Source organism: Chelmon rostratus, chromosome 18, assembly GCF_017976325.1.
Source record: "Chelmon rostratus isolate fCheRos1 chromosome 18, fCheRos1.pri, whole genome shotgun sequence".
Taxonomy (NCBI): Eukaryota; Metazoa; Chordata; class Actinopteri; order Chaetodontiformes; family Chaetodontidae; genus Chelmon; species Chelmon rostratus.
In genome coordinates, this window is record NC_055675.1 from 5,352,371 (window position 1) to 5,370,900 (window position 18,530).

Consider the following 18,530-nt stretch of genomic DNA (forward strand, 5'->3'; position numbering starts at 1 on the left):
GCGACCGACCGGCGGGGGAGGCAGGCAAGGCAAGGCAAAGGAAAGGAAAGGACAGGGGGAATTCAGGCTGTGTCCCGTATTTGGAATAAGCAAGGCTAGACTACAGCTTTCCTCCTGACGTGAAACGAGCTCCTCTGTAACCTTCAGAAAGGACCCGCATTTTTTGACGGCTAACTTACGGGCTGTTGGAACTCCTGAACTAACCGTCGCGTTGAACTGTGAAGAAAACTAAAGAGACATTCGGTTTCTGGACGAAGAATGGGATTTAAAGAACATATCTGCCAGCGCTGAGTTGAGAAAACAAGGGGATATTTTCCACTTGGATGAAAAATAACCACACTGTCGAAAGGGGCCAAATCGAGTCGAGCCCTGCTAACACTGCATATTGTATGTCGACTCCTGGGAAAAGGGGCAACGATGGCATTTAGGAGCGCAGAAAAGTAACGTTAACGTTAGCTCGCTGGCTAGCTAAATAGCTAACCTAGCAGGCTGCTAACTAAGCCTGTGTCGCCCTGCCATTCCTGGAGCAGAGGAGGGGCGCTGGGGCTTTGTAGCATTGCAGATCTGCCTTGCATTTTTGGGTTGCTGCAAGAATGGAGAATCCCAAATATCTGCCACAACAACTCAGGGGGATCTGTTGAACCGCATCTACTCAGTTTATCTTTCCATTAGCCGCGCAGAAGACCAGAAAACTGCCTGCTAACGTTGGGATTTCATCAAAATCAGCCGGCCCGGAGCAATCGGGGTCTGTAATTGTGACTACTTCTTTTCGTGTATACTCTGTGGGGATAGGTATTATAAAATGGGGGGGTGCTACACGTCTTATCCACCTCTTAGATGCTGGATCTTGAGAGGGAGATCATGAATAGGCCGGTTTCAACGAGGAATTAGCCCCGGCTTGCCCTCGACTCAAAGTTTTATTATTTCCAAGACATTCAAGGTGAGAGAACTTCTTTTACAGGCCCCTCTGCGCTCACTAACAGGCCGAGGAGGTGTTCGCTCGGTCCCCACCACCATCATCATTAGTTCAGGGAGCAGCAAGCCGGAGCAATCATGTCGGGAGAGGTGCGTTTGAAGAAGCTGGAGAAGCTGATCCTGGACGGGCCGGCTCAGTCCAACGGCCAGTGCCTGAGCGTGGAGACGCTGCTGGATATCCTGGTCTGCCTCTACGATGAGTGCAACAACTCCCCGCTCAGGAGAGAGAAAAACATCCTGGAGTTTTTGGAGTGGGGTAAGCAAGCTTGTTATTTGATTTTATTGTATTTATTTTACGTCCTCTTGTTTGGCCTGTGCATTCAGCCTGCCTGTCTTTTGGTAAGATGATAGGATAATAATGTTGGTGGTGCAGTGGCCCTCCCTTCTCCATCACATTCCTTTTATAGTAGTAGTGGGGCTCAGTTGGCCTGCTCTCCTCTCACTCAAACCCTCCCTAAAACTAAAAGCAAGGCCACTTTATTCCCGTGCAGTTAAATGCTTTATATGTTTTGGAAAAGATTCGTACTCGGTGACACGTCCAAGTTACAAGACCACACATTAAACCGAAGCCATGTCCCTTTACCAAAAGCAGACGTGTTGCAAAGAAAACAAAAGGTGGTACCAAGTTGGCAGTGAGAGAGAGCAACCAAATACACAGAAGGACAGTGAGGAAGATGTTGAACAGACCCACTCAGAGTTTTGATACGAATCCAGGAAAGATTTCATGAAGACGTCCTATCCTCCAGGCCACATTTAGTCTCATGAAAACGCACTCTTACGTAAAGTAGATCCCTGTCAGTCATTGCACGAACCCTCTTTATCTCAGTTTTCACAACTGCTTTGCATGCCAGTTTGTTTTCCTCTGTATGGGCGTGTGGGTGAAAGCTTGTCACCGATAACCTGCCTAGCTGTCTCCAGCAGATAGACGTTGTAATAAAATGAATGGCAGTCTTCTGTTGCCGTGATAGAGATAATTTTCGCACACCCTGAAGGTTTTGCCCAGGACTTGACTAGTTTCTAATCAGGAAAGGAGCTTCGGGTGGCAAGCTTGGAGTTTTGTGACTTTCCCCACTTTCCTGGTTAAAGCAAGGTTTGAAAAAACAACGCACAGAAGGCAGGAGGACCACACACACACACACACACACAAACAACTCAATCATTTGTGCAGAAGGACGGTGTCTCTGTGTGTGTGTGACGTCGGGGGTTTGGTTTGTGCATGAAGCAGGAATGTGAACAACTCACCTTTTTTTATCTGCTGCAGAGGCCCAGCTAGCTGCCAGAGCATGCCTGGCTGGCCTGCTTCTCTTTTAAAGCCCTGAAAGAAGTGCTGCAGCAGTTTGAGGCGGCACAGGGGTAAATCATTGCTCTGGATTGAGAGAAATTAAGAATACAGCAGGCTGTAACTAAGTATAATGGAAAGAACGGCAGTTTGGTGCATTTGCTGGCATCTCTCCCCCCCCCTTCTTTATTTCTGAGAGTGTTTAAAGTGCAGTGTTAAACAGGCAGCACTTTGGCCCATTATAGAGTCGCACTGTCAAAGACAGACAGGATGGAAGTCAAATCAGTCAAATGGTGGTACATTTCAGCTGTGGCTGCTAAGTTGGTTTACCCCACCAGCCACCATCTGGACAACCTATTCTGTTTAAAAAATGCTGCCTGGTAAAATACTGGAAGTAGCTGGATTTGGTGTCTATGAAACGGATAAAGAGGTACTTTTGTGCCTGTCTGAAAGCCACAAACAACTGTGTTTATGCATTAATGGATTGGATTGTTTCCTTTAGGCCATCTATGTTTTCCCCAGTTGTCAGTCTCAGCCGATCTGCTGCATCTATAGCAGCTGACCTTGCAACAATGCTGGTGTGCCCTGGCCTTTAAGGATAGGTGGTTTGTGCTTGGGTGCCAAGTGGTGACTTCATCCTGACATTTCCTTGTGTTGTCACAAGAAACTTTGTGACTGAGCTCGCCTAGACACAACACGCAACATGCATATGTATCCAAGCCGTCGTAGTCCCGTCGAGATCCCATGTTGTTCCACTCCAGAGGGATTTGTGTGAGAATCCTCCAGCTTCTGCAATTAATATCAATTAATGTCACTTAGTTGCAGAGTTTGTTCCCAGAAGTCACTGAAGCTGAAGTTACGTAAACAAAAGTCATTATCCTAATCAGGTAACCCTGATGGAAGAGCCCTGCGGGACTCTTAATATCAGTTATTGTCTGCTCTTCAAATAGGCTTGTACTGAAGATTTCTCACCACAGACCCTGACCTTCACGCTGATCAGCTGAGGGAAACCCTGTCCAAACAGATGAACCATAATGCTCCACTCTCCTCTTTTTACTATGCTTATATATATTCCCCACTGTAACAAAATGAAGATAGCTATCAGACATGTGTTGTGGTACCCAATGAGCTGTAACACGGTTGCTGTGGTTCTAAGCTGGATGAGCACTTTCATCACCAGTGAGTAAAAGGTAGACTGCAGCAGTTTATTGTGATTGGTGGGGGGAAAAAAACAGACAAGACAGTCATTAGTGGTCCTTGAGGGTTTCTAAATGAATTTCTTCATGGATGATTTATATATAGTGTTTGGAAGTTTCACGATTTGAAAAATAGCCAGAAACGCACACAAAAAAGAGACGACATAATGTCTAGATCACTGCTTGCAGCAACAAGTTTATAACTCAGAGGCACCGGTGTGTTCACTGTCTTTGACTTTATAACATTGGAGAATTTGTGATATACATCATCTCAACAGTGTTTGTCCAAATTAAATGTAGAGTGTGGAAGAACACAGCTGGAGCCTTATGGACATCTGTGATGGATCACATTCTGGTTGCTCTTTATTACACACCTCTCTGTCTTATTCTCCATTGAGTGACACAGGACCAAGTTATCAACCACTGTGAGCAAAGACTTCTAAATGGACTCCCAGTTAGGCCTGTTACTGGACCCTTAGTTAAATGAGTAGTTCGACTCTTGGATATTGTATTCTTATTTGCTTTCTCGCCCAGTGATAGATGAGAGCATCATACCACTGTCATATGTGCTAGACTAAGCCGGTTATGTTAGGATGAATACTGGAAACTGCTTAGTCCAAAGGTAGCAAAATCTGCCTACTGGCAGTTCATGTTATACCTCCTTTATGTAATCCTCACAAAAACTGAAATGTAAATACAACAAGTCACAGTTTTACAGGGGATCATTTGTAACTTCATATACATGTGATTTTTTGTTTTTCTTACAGATTAAACAAGCAAGATTATGTCATATGTTTAAAAGTGAAATTTTGAGGTGCTGGTTGGCAGATTTTGTTACCTCTGGACAGAGCCAGGCTAGCTGTTTTCCACTGTTTCCAGTCTTTATGCTAAGATACGCTAACTGGGTGCTGATGTAATTCTGTATTTACCAGACAGATATGGGTGCTATCAGTCTTCTAATCTAACTTCCCAGAACGCCAAACTATTGCTTTATGTGATTTGTATTGTGATGCAGTGTCACAGTCAAGTATTTTGGGATAAAGCTTCATCGCCAGTCAAAAACAAACATGTTAGAGCAGTCTTAGCAGACAGTACTGAAGAGCAGATTTCCATCTTTAGAGAAGGGATGAAATGGCTTGCTGTGGCAATGGTTTTTAGCATTATGATAACGCACGTCCACAAGATAGCATACCACACCTTTTTGGCGTAGCCATCAACACAAACAAGGTGTAATTGAGGTCAAGTCTTGTCCTGTTTGCTACAGTTTTTGGAGTGTCGCCACTCCCATGTTTTCGTTCTTGGCAGAACACCCAGTCGGGGGTCAAAGGAGAAGGCACAACTGTTACTCATGCAGCACCTTTTGTAGTATTTAAAGAGTTACTAGCTAGATGTTAGCTGAAAAGGTGATATAATGCCATTAAAGCCCCCTACTTATACTCACTAACACAGCCAGAGAGCCCACGTGACTGATTGTAGCCTACAAGAAACAGATTGGTTTAGACAGATAGCGTTAACACGTACTCAAAACACAGTTTAATCCTAGATACAGAAAAATGGCTCAAGATGGGCCCTGTGTAACCTTAGACCTCCTCAGCTTGTGAGTGATCTGCCTTTGTCAGCCACTCAGAGGCGGCCTCTGCAGCTACAGCACGCTCCGACAGAAAAGACGTATCATCGCAGCTCACTCGCTGGGCCTGTGTCCCTTTTTGCTACAGTGGCACAGACAAAGGTGCAGCGATGTTCCCCTTTCTTCTCCAGAATGTATATGAGCCAGAGATGAAGACAAACATTTGTTTTGGGCTTGCTTTTCTTCTTGTTTGGTGACCTAATTTCTGCTGAAATAGAGACCCCTACATGACCTGCAGCCAAAGGGGTAATGAACATGGGAAAGTACCTCACATATAGCACAGTTGTCTACCGAGTTCACTCGCTCAGGCCTGCACTTGTGTTTGTTCTCTTACGAGCTGGCTTGTGAAATTCAATGTAAGCCTGCCAATTTATGTCAACATCTTTCTTATTCGTAATGTAATCCGGTGTTTTAGGCAAAGTGAAGTGTGTCTGTATTGCTGATCGCTGCAAATGTCAAAGGAGGCTTCTAGAGTTAACATGAAGGTTGAGCATCATGACTCAAAGAACATGACTTTCTCCACTGAACAAGCAGCTGTCAGTCAGGAACTGAAGAGTTGATTCATATGTATCATTCCTTCAGTTTCACATTGATCCATTGCTCATACAGGGTGGTGTCAGTGTTTCTGTAGCACCAACAATGGAATTTGTGAACTGACATTCTCACTCTACACTTCATCTCTAGTTGTTGGTTTGTGTGTTTTGTGCAGCAGTGGGATGTCTTCCGTTTTCTTAACAGGAGTTTATGTTTCTGTGGACGCAACACTTGCATTCATTTCTCATAGATATCCTGTTTTCCTGCTTTTCTCCCATCATTTCCTGCTTTTCGTTTTGTCCTGATCTCCTTCCCTGTTGGGGAAACGGATTGTCGGGCAGCTGAATCAAAACGAGCAGCCATGCCAGCCCACAGTAGGCAAACATGGGGGAGGCAGCCTGACCTTTTCTCAATCCAGACTCAGTGTTAGCCCGCAGTGGCCAGCTGTTCAGCTGTACTGATGTGTGCTCCACCCTGCAAGGCTTTCATTGGCAGCATGCCTCACACACTACTCACAGTAGAGACACACACTCTCACACAAACACACACACACACAACTTATTATTGTGATTTTGCCTAACGAGGCTATCTCATAGTTCAGACTGGAGTCCCTCCCTGTTATTGACGTTGTTGAACAGACCAGAAAAGCTGCCACTTTACCTATAAAAATTGGAGTTGTGTTGGTTGCAAAGAAGGTTTTTTTGTGTCCCGTTTCAATTCTACTTGAGGCCCTTCCACCCAGCCAAGAATAAACAAGGCTGCGCACAACACCAGCACTTTAAACCTCTGGCTTCATGTACATAGTGCATCCTACTGTTGCAGCAGTGAACATGCATTCAGACCAGTCTAAGCTAACTGACTGTGAGAGATCACTGATGTTTCTGTGGCTGCAGTTTGATCAGTCCATTGCCCTTGTCAGTAGAGGTAAACCAGGCAGGAAATGTACTTTGGTGCTTTTATTTCTAGAATCCCGTGGCGGATAATAAAGACAGAATGGAGATATGATTATGAAGCAGTGCTTTATTGTGTTCAGGTTATGTTCATGACCAGGTGCTTTTGAATGATGAAAAATCCATTAAGACATGATGTAACCAAAATATTTGCTGATGATAGGAATTTGTCGTTCAGATAAATAGTAACCTGGTACGATTTAAGTGTCACATTTTATAAATCAAAATTCAAATATGAACTTTACTGTGAAAATACATGTTAGCATCACCGGCAGTCTGTGTGAGGTCATCAGAATAATCGCTCACAACCTGAATTTCACTATTAATATGAGACTTTAAAACCCAGTATGGGCTGGACTCTATCAGGATATCCTCGTCACCCCTCTGGTTGTTTTGCCGTTTCCTGTCTTGCTGTCCGGTGCTTATGGCTGGCACGGACTACAGGAAGGAACCACAAGGACTCGTTAAGATAGTTCAGACCCAGCAGGGACATGATGTCATACCAGGAAGTGGGACAGCTGTATCTCATTGTGTCATTGTCTACTCTGTGGCTCACTTGTGTCCAATATTTTGATGTTGTTGGTAAGGTGCAAGGTCACAAGCCTGTTTACTTCTTTGCTGGTGGATTCCTTTTTCATACGGACTCACACTCACACACTCATAACCTCTCTGCGTCTTTCTGTCACTCTTTAACACACACACACACACACTTTCATTCTCTCTCTCTCTGCAGCACAGCCTAATACACACACAGTGTGTGCATTCATTGTCCTGAGTGGACACACAAACAATCATACATAGCAGAGAGGCCCATGTAGATTCTCTCTTCTCCTGGTGTCCTCTACTTCTCATCAGAGTTTAGTATCCCTAAGGGAGCAGTCCAGCAGCCTCTGACTCTTTATTATGCTCTTTTTGCCCTCTATATTTCACTTACTCTTAATTAAGCCAGCAGCATTCCAAACAAACCTGCCCAAAGAAGAAAAATAACATACATCATTCATTTACAGAAGATCATAGAGTCATTTAAAGTGCTTGAAACATGGGAACTTTTTCAATGAATAGCTTTAGCATGAGCATAATGAATGGCGCAGGTGCCTTTATCATGAGTGTATGAACATAATACAGTTGTTCAGGATTTCATAAAAGCTGGTACATGTGTTTGATTTGAAGACTACATCTGTGAAGGAGCAGTTTACTGTTGGATGTCTGTAAAATAATGATAAAAAAAACGTCACCAGAGTCCAGTATATATGTACCACACAACTTATTCTAACTACCAACATGCTATTTCCCCACAATGCATTGCATGTCTGTACAGACTGCACTGTGTCTGAGATTTTGAGCCAGGCTAAAAAGCCTTGTATGTGTCCCTTTATTAAGTTTGTAATATTTTGTCAGGCAAGAAAGTAACCATTTAGATTAGCTTATCCAAATAACGCCTGTCTGGAAATGTGCTGCGATGTTTTCGGAGATCTGAGAGAGCCGCTGGCTGGGTGAGACCTGCTGTCAGCCATGTGACTGCATCACGTGACAGTCTGACTGTCTGCTGGCAAGTGCATACTCAAAAGTTCCTTTAGTAGGCGTATGCGGTACATACTGATGGAGTATGTAGCAGGCTATATGTCTGCATGCGATTTCGAACGCAGCCTTCGTCAATGTGTCTGGGAGCTTTGTAGGCAGTGAAATGCCTGCTGCTAATTGTGATGCGTCATCAGAAAGTGGCAGGGGAAGGGTTGGCAACCTTTCTCTGTCTCCCAGAGGACACGCTGTAGTGCAGGTCATTAGCCTGCCTTTCAGGACCCCTGGGATCTGACTGCAAAAGGCCTCTCCTCCCCCCTTCGCCTTTCCTCTTTTCTTCACCTTCACTTCTTCTCATCCTCCCATCTCTTTCTTTCTTGTCCTTTTCTGCCTCGTTCTTCCCTCATCGTGCCTGTCAGCTGGGTTTGGCTGACCTCTCTGCTCAGCTGTCTGTCCATCACTTCAGCCAGTGTTTGCAGACCAAATGAAAAGGAAGCTGCTCAGTTGGCTGAGTTTGGCCCATTTCAATGTATTCTTTCCTACTGCACCTTTCAAAAGAGGGACCTATTTTAGCACAAAGCACACACCATATACTTGCATTAGCACAAGTTATGCCAGAACTCTGGCCTGTTAGGATCCAACCTCAACCAGTGCTTTTTCTCAAGCAGTTGCTCTTATTATGAAGCTCCTGGCATTAGTGTGCAAAATGAGTTTGATTTCAGAGAAATTACAAGAGGCATTAGTGCTCCTTCTAGCAGTTTAAAGCATTTGCGAGTGTGTTTTGTACATGGTGGAGGAAAAATGCTGGTCTGCTCTCCCTGTAATGACTCTTAAGCTCAGAGGCGCAATTAGCGAGTCTTCCTTTTTCGTCTGCCAGCTAAGTCTAGACCAGCGACACACACACACAAATACACACACGAACGCTACAGACAGAGCAACATTGTTTTCTAACAGATTTTTTTTTTTACTGTTGTCAAAGGGTGAATTTTGGGAACGCCGCTCGCTCCCTCCACCCGTTCAGCCGAAACGGTCCCGCAGCCAACTGGCGAAGGCGCTTGCTTGCATAGTTTTGTTGCTTCCCATACTCACTGAATTGGTGGTGTGTGTCAGGAGACTGCTTCCACGCTGGTCTCACTGAGCAAGATGTAAACAAAAGCTAATTCAATTGACATTCCTTCCTTTCTTCATTCAGAAAACCGTATGGCATCCATAGTAATCACAGCAGCAAATTAAAGGAATTGAAGGAAATTTGTCTTTAAAGTGGCTATAATCAATATTTTTAATGACAGTAGATCCACTGTGCCATCACTATTTGTAGCATTAAAGAGCTTGTAATGATGAACAGATATCACCACTGGACTCTGAACCCCCCTCAACTGCTATCATTTCTCTCACAGCAGTGTTTCCAGCTGCAGCAGGCAGCTCTATTCAGTGAAAGCTGTTAAAAACCCACTGCCCAGCACCATTAGTCTTTAGAAAATATTTTTCTCAGGAATTGGTAGAGACCAAACCAGAGCTAAAAACAGAACGAATATTGAACATGACTCCAAATGCATGCGACTGTGTCTGGACACCTGCTGGTTTGTAGTTCATTTCTTTTTAGAGAATGGCAGCTGTACTCAGCCCAAGTTCACTGCATTAAAAGCGAATTCAAACGGGGACCCAGAGTCACAGCATTAGAAAAAAAAACTTCTATAGAAAGCTTTCAAACCACCACTGCAACATAATCCACCTCTCCACATTTGATCTTTATATTCATTATAACACAAAGCCTCTGAGTGATTCTCAAGGTCTCACGTTAACGGATTCTATTATGATTGAATGCTCAGTGTAGTGCACATATTCACCAGAAGTATATTTCATGTTGTATATACTGTGATACACTTTTGATGTTGAAGGACGGGACAGTTTGAAGAAGTCTTCATGTTTAACCACTGTTAAATCTGGGGATTAGGGAATCTAAGACCATTTGGGCAGCAGCCATAGACACAATTTGGCTTCAGTAGAGTTTCTACTAGATCCAGTTCAAACTGGGTGTACACACTGTTATATTATTTATATAGCGTTACTAAAAAAGGGTGAATTGCCTTTGTTATACGAATCTGTCAAAGAGGTGGGTGGTGGAGACCTCAGACCCTCCACTGTCTCCAACCCCAGCATAAAACCTATTAGCTGCTGTAAAAACCAGAGCCCTCAGGAGCCTTGTCAGGGCACATGTTCATGAATAACATGGAAAAAGACTGCAACATGTGATCTTCTCTGGCCCTTTGGTTTCTCCTCCTCCAGTTCCTCGTCTCCTCCCCTTGCTCCTTTCTATCACAGGATGTTTCTCTGACGAGCAGAGACACAGCGAGGCAGTTTGGCACGAAACCCCAGCTGTGGTAATATGGGGAGATGTCAGGGAGTCCAGATCATCTCTGCTTCAGGCTTCTACTTGCTTGGCATTTTAGCACAGACATTATCTATGTTTGTTCCATTTGTTTGTGTTTTATGCATTTTTGGACTTAATGGTCCATGAGGAATCTGTTCCTTCTTTTCACCTTTTCTCTGTTGGTCCTGTTGCTCTGCTGTGTCTTCCCATGCGCTTTAGCACAGGACCAGATAGCGTTAATTTTAGATGCTCATTCCAGCCGGTTAGTCATCGTAGTTCAGTGCCTCTGTTATGTTTTACTGGTAGAGATATCGCTCACTGCAGCAGCCCTGCCTCTGTCTGCTCTTCCGCTGGGATTCGCCGCCTTGTTTGATTTCCGAATTTTAAATTTGTGTCGCCTTTTTAAAATGTACAACCACAGCTGATGATTAAGGCGCAGAAGCCTGGCAGAACTCCAGACCTTTGTTGCCGCGGCCGCTTTTTGTCCCTCTGCGCATGCCGTAGCCAGCGCATCCCCTGGCTGCTTTGAGCGGAGGGCTCAGCTGTGTGAGTAAAAAGCGCTGACTCAGGCCCCAGCCCCTCATAGCCAGGCTGCCTGTGGAATTTGGAGCAGAGGTGCAATGTTAGAGAGAACAGCAGCTGTTTAGATGAGGCCAGGTCTGCCTCTTTGTCCACTGGTGCCTACCAGCCCCCATTCACTCTCCCTGTCTGTCTGTCTGTCTGTCTGTCTGTCTGTCTGTCTGTCAGCTTCTGGTATGTCTCTTGCTGCCATTGTTTAAATCTGTGTCACTCTCAGTTTCCTATCTCTTCTATTCACTCAGTCTTCATTGCTCGTATGCACTCTGCAATGCTGCATACCCCTTGTTGATTATTTGGCCCTCGTTGGCTCAAATCGTCCCTCTCTTATTCTCGCCTTCTCACTCCTTTATTTCCTCTGTTTGCTCTCTCCTCCCGTCCTCTCTCTCCCCTCCCTGCCTCTCGCAGCTCCCCTGCCTCCTCCCTTTCTCCCTCCCAGACTGCTGTATACCAGTTTTGCCTAGTGACAGGAAAAGCTTGGTTGGTGTGCGAGTGTGTGTTGTGTATGGCATGTACCGGGTGTAGTGTGCATCGTGCATGTGTGTGGGGTTGTTCATACCTGTCCCTTTTTTTGTTGGGTGTGTTTGCATGCGTATACATTGAGTTAGCGTGTGCGAAAGAGGCACACGTGCGGAGGCTGAGTCGATCAGACAGCGCAGTCAGCCCAGCAGTGTCCTGACAGCACAGAGCTGAGACGCATCCCTAATATAGTTCCTCTGCTGCATCCGCACACACACACACACACACACAGGCTTTGATCCTCTGTCTCATGCTGTAATACTTGGAAAGAGAACTTCATGCCAAATGAAAAGGACAGGTATTTGCCCTTTGAATTTGTTCATGCTAAATTAGGAGCGCACAGTCCAGTGACTAAATTAGCTGCTCAGCAAGACTATCGGAGCAGTGCTGCAGCAGCCTACAGGTTACACAAGCAGGCTCTTTTGAATCCCAGAATTCAGGAAAAAGTTTGTCCCTACGTCTCCTCAGTAGTGAGGCACTGGCGCAGTTAATAAATCAGATACAGTTATCCAGATTCTGTTAACCAGTATCAGTTGATATTGATATGCATTTTTGTGAGATTCAAAACAGGTTGACCTAGTCAGACATTATTGTTTTGAGGTAGCTGCTGGTAAGTGGATTTCTTGTTCATGTTGCTATTTTGACAGTTATGATATAGCAAGTGACAAACGAGTAAAACGCACTGAAATGCCAAGTCCACAATCAGGCAAATATCAGCACTAATGATAACAGTGCTCTGATGTCTATGAACCCATTTGCACTTGTTATTTCAAGTGTATAAAATCCAGATGCAATTTAGTGCTCCACTGTGTTATAAATGCTGTTTCTCCACTAGTGGAGATTAGTCTCTCTGCTGCAGCATTAGTATTGTTGAAAGCCACTGTTATCCAAAACAGGACTTCTAAAATGAAAGAGACCTGGAATAGAGTTATTTATCCCCGTCTACCAGCCATCTCTGAACCGACCTGAGATGGCTGGGGCTTTTGCAAAGTGCTGCAGCTGATGCTGGCTATTCTCTGGGTGATGGGGCACGCTTTCGTCATAATTGAGTTACTAAATCCAAACTGTGCCCAAATGATTGCTTTTTGCGAAGATGGCCTTCTGTCGACATTATGTACCTTATTAACAACATGCAAAAATCACTTTTTGGCATTTGTTTTTTTGCCCCTGTCTCTGCAACTTCTCTGACACATTAGCATTCAGACTTGTATTTTATGACATTTCTGCTTAATCTTCTTAATTAGAAAATGAGAGAGTAGATGTGAGAAATTAGGCAGAGAGTGAGAGAGAGGAAGAGAGAGTGAGATGGGGACAAATTGAAATAGTTGCAGTAGGTTAGAGGAGCCCACGCTCTTGGCTTGGAAGGTATCACTTGAAGTCAGTTCATCTATCTGTACTCCTTGTTCCTCTGCCTCAGTACTGCTTGCAATAGCTGACACTGATGCAGCATTGACCTTGTCTTGTGGTGCGGTGGCGAATTTGATGGTGTCCTGATCTATTTTAAGCCCTGTCCATGTATCTACACTGCTGCATATGCGCGTGTCTCTTGTACTCACTGTTCCAACCTCCCCCTCCTTATTTGTAGAAATGCATGACTCAAATAATGTTTGATGGGCGAGCAGTTTGCCAGCACCATTCATCCATCTTCCACCTGAATGGCGGTCATTCACGCCGGTGGCTCTCACATGCAACTGATCCGATCATCCCTCAGCCCTTCAGCTCAGGTCTGAGTCACTGTGTTTTCTGGGTAGATTCTCAGTGACAAACCGAAGCCCCTGCGAGACACCAGGCGGTCTGTTTACACATTCACCCATGAGCGTGTTTCCTCCTCAGCATTGCTGCATCCTGACAGTGATTCAGTGGTTTTGTGGTATCTGTTTTGAAAGGGGTTTTTGTGGGTTGTGGGCAAGTGTGTGAAAGCGAGAGTGAGTTTGTGACATTTGTGTGTCACTATAAGTGGATTTTTTGAAAATTGCTCTGTATGCCTGAGCTTTGACTAACCTCGGCTGTCCCTATCCTCTCTCCCTCTCCTGAGACGTCTCTGGTGGGGGAAATCCTGTGGTCGCTCCTATTGTCATCACAGTTGTCCTTTACTGAGTCCTCTCTGTTATTCACCTCTATATATAGAGAGCTGCCTCACACTGTTTCCTCCCTGTGCTGAAGGTCATGATACAGACAAAACAATTTGACACGCTGCTGTTGGTTAAATGTCTGCACCCCCAAATCCAATTTTTTTTCCCCCTCAGGCATTTGAAATAAGACTAATCAGTGCCATTGTTCCTTCATCTATTTTTCTCCCTTCCTGTTTATTGATTGCTCATGTGTTATAGTAGATAGTAGGGAGTGGGTTTGGGAAGCAGTTTAGCATAGCTTAATTTCCTTTTAGAAAAGCAAATGTTACACATCATGAATATTTTTGCATTTCAGATATCTACCCATCATTATTATGTGCAGCACTACTCTGTTAATTACTACACACTCACACAAATGTGCACACACTTTTTCCCTTTCTTCCTTACTGGTAGCCCTGATAGCATTCATTAACAAGCTGTGAAACATACTCCATCATGTGAAGAGATCCACAACTTGACAGGTTGTGCTTTGTTTCGGGGTAGCTAGTGATTTAGCGAATGGTAAATTGTTCATAAATGCACATCCTTGTCACCCAGCCAGTTCGGGATGGATGTGCTTCCTTTACTGTTAGGTGTTTCATGGGTTTGGGTCATTTTTTTTGTCATTTTAGTCAAAATTGCAAGACTTTAGCTCATCATTATCTTTTGACAAACATGGGCTGAATGATGAAGAATGCAGCTGCGCGGAAAAGTGTTTGGTCTTGTGGTCTGATGGCATCAGTTTAAGAAATAAATCACAATGCATTTAATTTTGATCAACATCAAATTTATTTTAATAGTAGTGTGAAGAAACACAGCCACCACATACGTCAGTTAGTAAGTTAGCTGCTCAAGTGTCTGGTGCACTCTTGGCTGTTTATGAACTTTAGCTAGTTAGCGTGCTAGTTTTAGCCTGACGCTCTTACTGCTCCTTGAAATAAGCCAAGTTGAGTTCTGGAAGAGGGAAAAAATATTTTAAAAAATGTGTCATCTTTAACTTCATGCTGTTTGGAAATTGGGTCATCTTTTGCTCCCTTAGCTATTCAAAGTAACAAATGTTGAGCAAGGATACTCAGACTTTTGCATGGCGCTGTTAAATGTGTGTAGTGGCAGTACGGCTGTCATAGTTGCTTGGTGCTGGTCTACACTATGTCCAGCACAGCACCGTGGAAGCAGACAAAGTGCAGCCTGTGGTTTATCAGCCTGTTGCGAGAGTGGGTGTGTGGTCACCTGGATGTCTCGCGTCCTCGTCAAAACAAGGGCCCGTCCCGCTGTGGCCTCCCACACTGACTCAATCTGCTTATCAGTGAGGTCATTAGTCTCGTAACTGTTATCTAGGTGTCCGCCTGCTACTGCACGGCCGCAGTTGTCATGGATAAGTCTTAAATGGATAAGGCTAGAGTATTCCCTGCCTGGTTAACTCTTGGATGGATTCGTTAATTGGTCAGACTGGTAGATTAAATAAATAGAGATGTATGAATGTAGTGCAGTGTCAGTTTATGAATGGATATCAATCATCTTGTTTGTTCTGAAAGTCGTTTTTGTGCTTTTAGAAGATTATTAGCCCAATTTATTACCAGTGCTTGTGCAGGGAAGAGGAACATTTGTAGACAGAGCATCCTCTGTGCTTGTCTTCTATGCTTGTGATATAAACATGCATAGTTTTTTTTATGATAACAACATGGAGAAGAGCCAGGTCCTGCCCTGCCCAGATCAGATCTCCGCCTGTCCAATCAGCTACGTAACCTAGCCCTACCACTGTATCCTTGCTTTGAAATCAAATTCATTTTTGTGTAGTGGTCACGTGTGTACCTTGCTTCTGTTCGGAATGGGAGGCCTGTCCTAACACGCCCAGCGGTTGCCCAATGCATATTTTCAAGATGCTTTTGGTTACAGGTCCCTGCGCTAACACCTTTATTCTGGAGGTTATAATTAGTAGCCAAGCTAGTCTTTTTTTGCAGCGACGGGGACTGGTTGTGGCCTAGAAAGTGTCTGTTGTGCATGGCTGCAGCAGAGGGGGAAGTGTATATATAGCTGTTTCACTTCAGTCCTCTCCATTTATTTTGGGAGCCACAAATGGTAATTTAGTGGTTTTCTCCAGATTTCAGTGTCACAGCCTGCCCGTGATTGTTTTATAACAGGAGAGGCCACCACCTGTATTGGAAAAGTGGAGTTTGTTGCAGTGTTGTGGTGTACACTTCATTCTTTTTGGATTACATAACGTACATGATGACTTGCTAAGATTTTCGGTGTTTCGCTGTTACATTTTGTTTTGCTTGGTTTTCAGGGTTGTTATTCGCCACTCATAATTGATCCGTAATTGGGGTGCACCACACTGGGACTAAACAATTTTTATGGTTACTGTTTTTTAATTATTCAGCACTTATTCAAGTACTCAACTTGGAAAACATGTAGCCTTGGCCCGGTTTTCTGCCGATCATTGTCACTCCTCCATGCTGGCCATAGCTTCAGGTCCTTCCTGTTGGTCCATCTTGAGCACACCTAGCTGGGCAGGTTTCCAGAGAATAAAAGACATCTTGGGTTACTTCCATCATGACACATATCGCCACAGGGAGCCTGCAGCCAAACACATCTTAATGTTGAATAGAAAAGACCTGGGTCATCTGTAAAGTACTCTGGGTGTTTTCTCCAGTGACAGCAGTGGCGGGGGAGGTGTATGAGCATGTCAGTCTATGAGTAGTTTGCCTTTGTATGCGTATAAGTAGATAGTGTAGTTTTACCTTCACGGACGTTTCAGTCTTTTCTGATACATTCCTTCTTTCCGCAGTCTGATCTTTTATTTTCTTTCCTCTTGCATCTCCTCTCTTCCTCTCTCCTCCTATGAAGAGGATGCTTTCATTCATTTGGTTGGTTTTAGTGTGGGTGGTCCCTATAGGAATCAAACCCTTAAATGGTGCAATGTCAGTGTTGGGTGGTACCAGTTGAGCTGCAAAAGGCTGTAGCATAGTAACAACCCCCCTGATTTTCCACAAGTGCCAGCATCCAGCGGTGGGTGGGGGTTAAGAGAAAGGATGAGCCCAGAAAAGGCAGTAGGAAACTTGTGGCGTAATATCTGTCAGGATGTTGTGACATGTTGGTGCTGGAACACCACTGGCAATAAAGTCTCACTTTTGTTTAAGTGATTGGCGACTTTGATTTGACTGATCTCGAAATTTATAAGGTGCTGCTGGAAGTTGACGAGGTGCCACAGTACAGCCACATTCTTGTGTGTGCACTGTGCCAACTGAGATTTTTACGTACTTGGTATTGGAAAATATCGTCTGCGTTGCTGAACATTCCCACAGCTCATGCCCGGTATTCCTAGCTCTGGCTCTTGTAACCGCCCTGTAGTGTTTTTCCTTTCAGGCTGATGTGGGAGCTCTGGCCTGTGAAGGCACTTAGAGGCTGCCATAAAGTCATTTGTTCCTGGGATTGAGCAGCAAGTGTTTCTGCTGGCAGTAAAAGCGGAAGATTCATACAGCTGTCAGTGTCTGTTTCTCAGGTGGCCACCTCCAAAGCCTGCAACTCCTTCCAAAGTGGAAATGGAGTCAGGTCAAACATCACATCTTATTCATTTAACTGGATATTGCAATCAAAAATGAGTATAAAATAGTTCACTGAACGTTTGATATCTTGAGTTCTTGTTAATGGATAATTTTGGATAATAGTTTTGTTAAACTTGCCACCTCACTTCATTAGCAGACTTCCCTGTTACTCATCTTGGTGAAAAAAAAGTCCTGTTTTACACCAAGAGCCACTTTTCAAATAATATATAAAAGTTTAGTCCTTTTTTGGTACAGTACTGCACTGATGCAAACTTAAAGTCCCTTATATTTATGCTTTTTGCAAAGTAAGCCCACACAATTAATCATGTGTGATTGTAGGGCAGTGCTAGCACCATTACAATAGCCAGTAAGTACCAATATGTTGGAGGAAATTCATCAACAAAAAGTGTTTATGGAGACTTCCTGCCCGATTTGATAATCTCTCCTTTACAGCACACAAATTATATTGTAAAGTAACAAATATGACCACTGCCCAACACTTATCAGGCCTGGAATTGAGACATTTTAGGGCAAGGCCGCTTTGACTGTTGATAAGTATAAATTTATTGGGTCATCAGTGCCAAAATTTAGGGCACCAAGGCCAAAACCAATGGTGCAATAACAATTAGTGATAATTACATTGTACGAAGACAAAACAGTATACAGTCAACAGTTAGGAGTCAGTGTTTGGAAAAACAGTGTCAGATAGCCTTATTGTACTTTGGCTGTTGCTTGGTGTTTCTATCTACATATACATTTGGATTAAATGGACGCTCCCTGCGATTTTTTTGGGGAAAATATGGCGTCGCTAGCTAGCTAATGGATGATTCCAGGTTGTCTATCAGCATTATACTGTATAATGTAGCTAACTCGTTAGCTAAAGCTACTTTTAAATGCCATATCACTAATACAGCAATATTCATAACTCAGCAACATATTTAATCATGCACGACAGAGTTACCTGTCAGAGTTATCACTCACCTGTGGAGAGGAGCTACCACACTCTGGGCATTTCATTCTCTCCTCATGTTTTAATTCAGAAATGCAGACTTTGCAGACGCAACGCTATGTGATAACAATAAATGATACCCTCGAACCTACGCTTCCTTGATTGACAAAAACAGAAGAAGCCGTCTGATTGGCTGTGAAAAAATGCATTTTTGAATCAAGCCACATTAGCAGAGTCTCAAAAAACTCACACACAAATACACAAATACTTTTATATACATGTATTTCTGCTACATTTATTTAGAATAAGAAATATTTGTGTGTGCATCATAAATACATTTGTGAGCCTTATGTTTTTCATATGATGATTTTTTTTACATT

At 43.8% G+C, this 18,530-nt stretch overlaps 1 protein-coding gene across 5 annotated transcripts in view; it reads left to right on the forward strand.

Moving 5' to 3' along the window:
* The window catches only part of cdc42bpab (CDC42 binding protein kinase alpha (DMPK-like) b), a 71,127-nt gene continuing 52,597 nt past the window's right edge, over window positions 1-18,530 (forward strand). For all 5 annotated transcript variants that reach the window (XM_041959451.1, XM_041959454.1, XM_041959452.1 and 2 more), the window contains exon 1: window positions 1-1,231. In XM_041959451.1, the coding sequence (XP_041815385.1) occupies window positions 1,054-1,231 (178 nt within the window). In that variant the 5' untranslated portion in view covers window positions 1-1,053. The remainder of the gene's footprint in view (window positions 1,232-18,530) is intronic.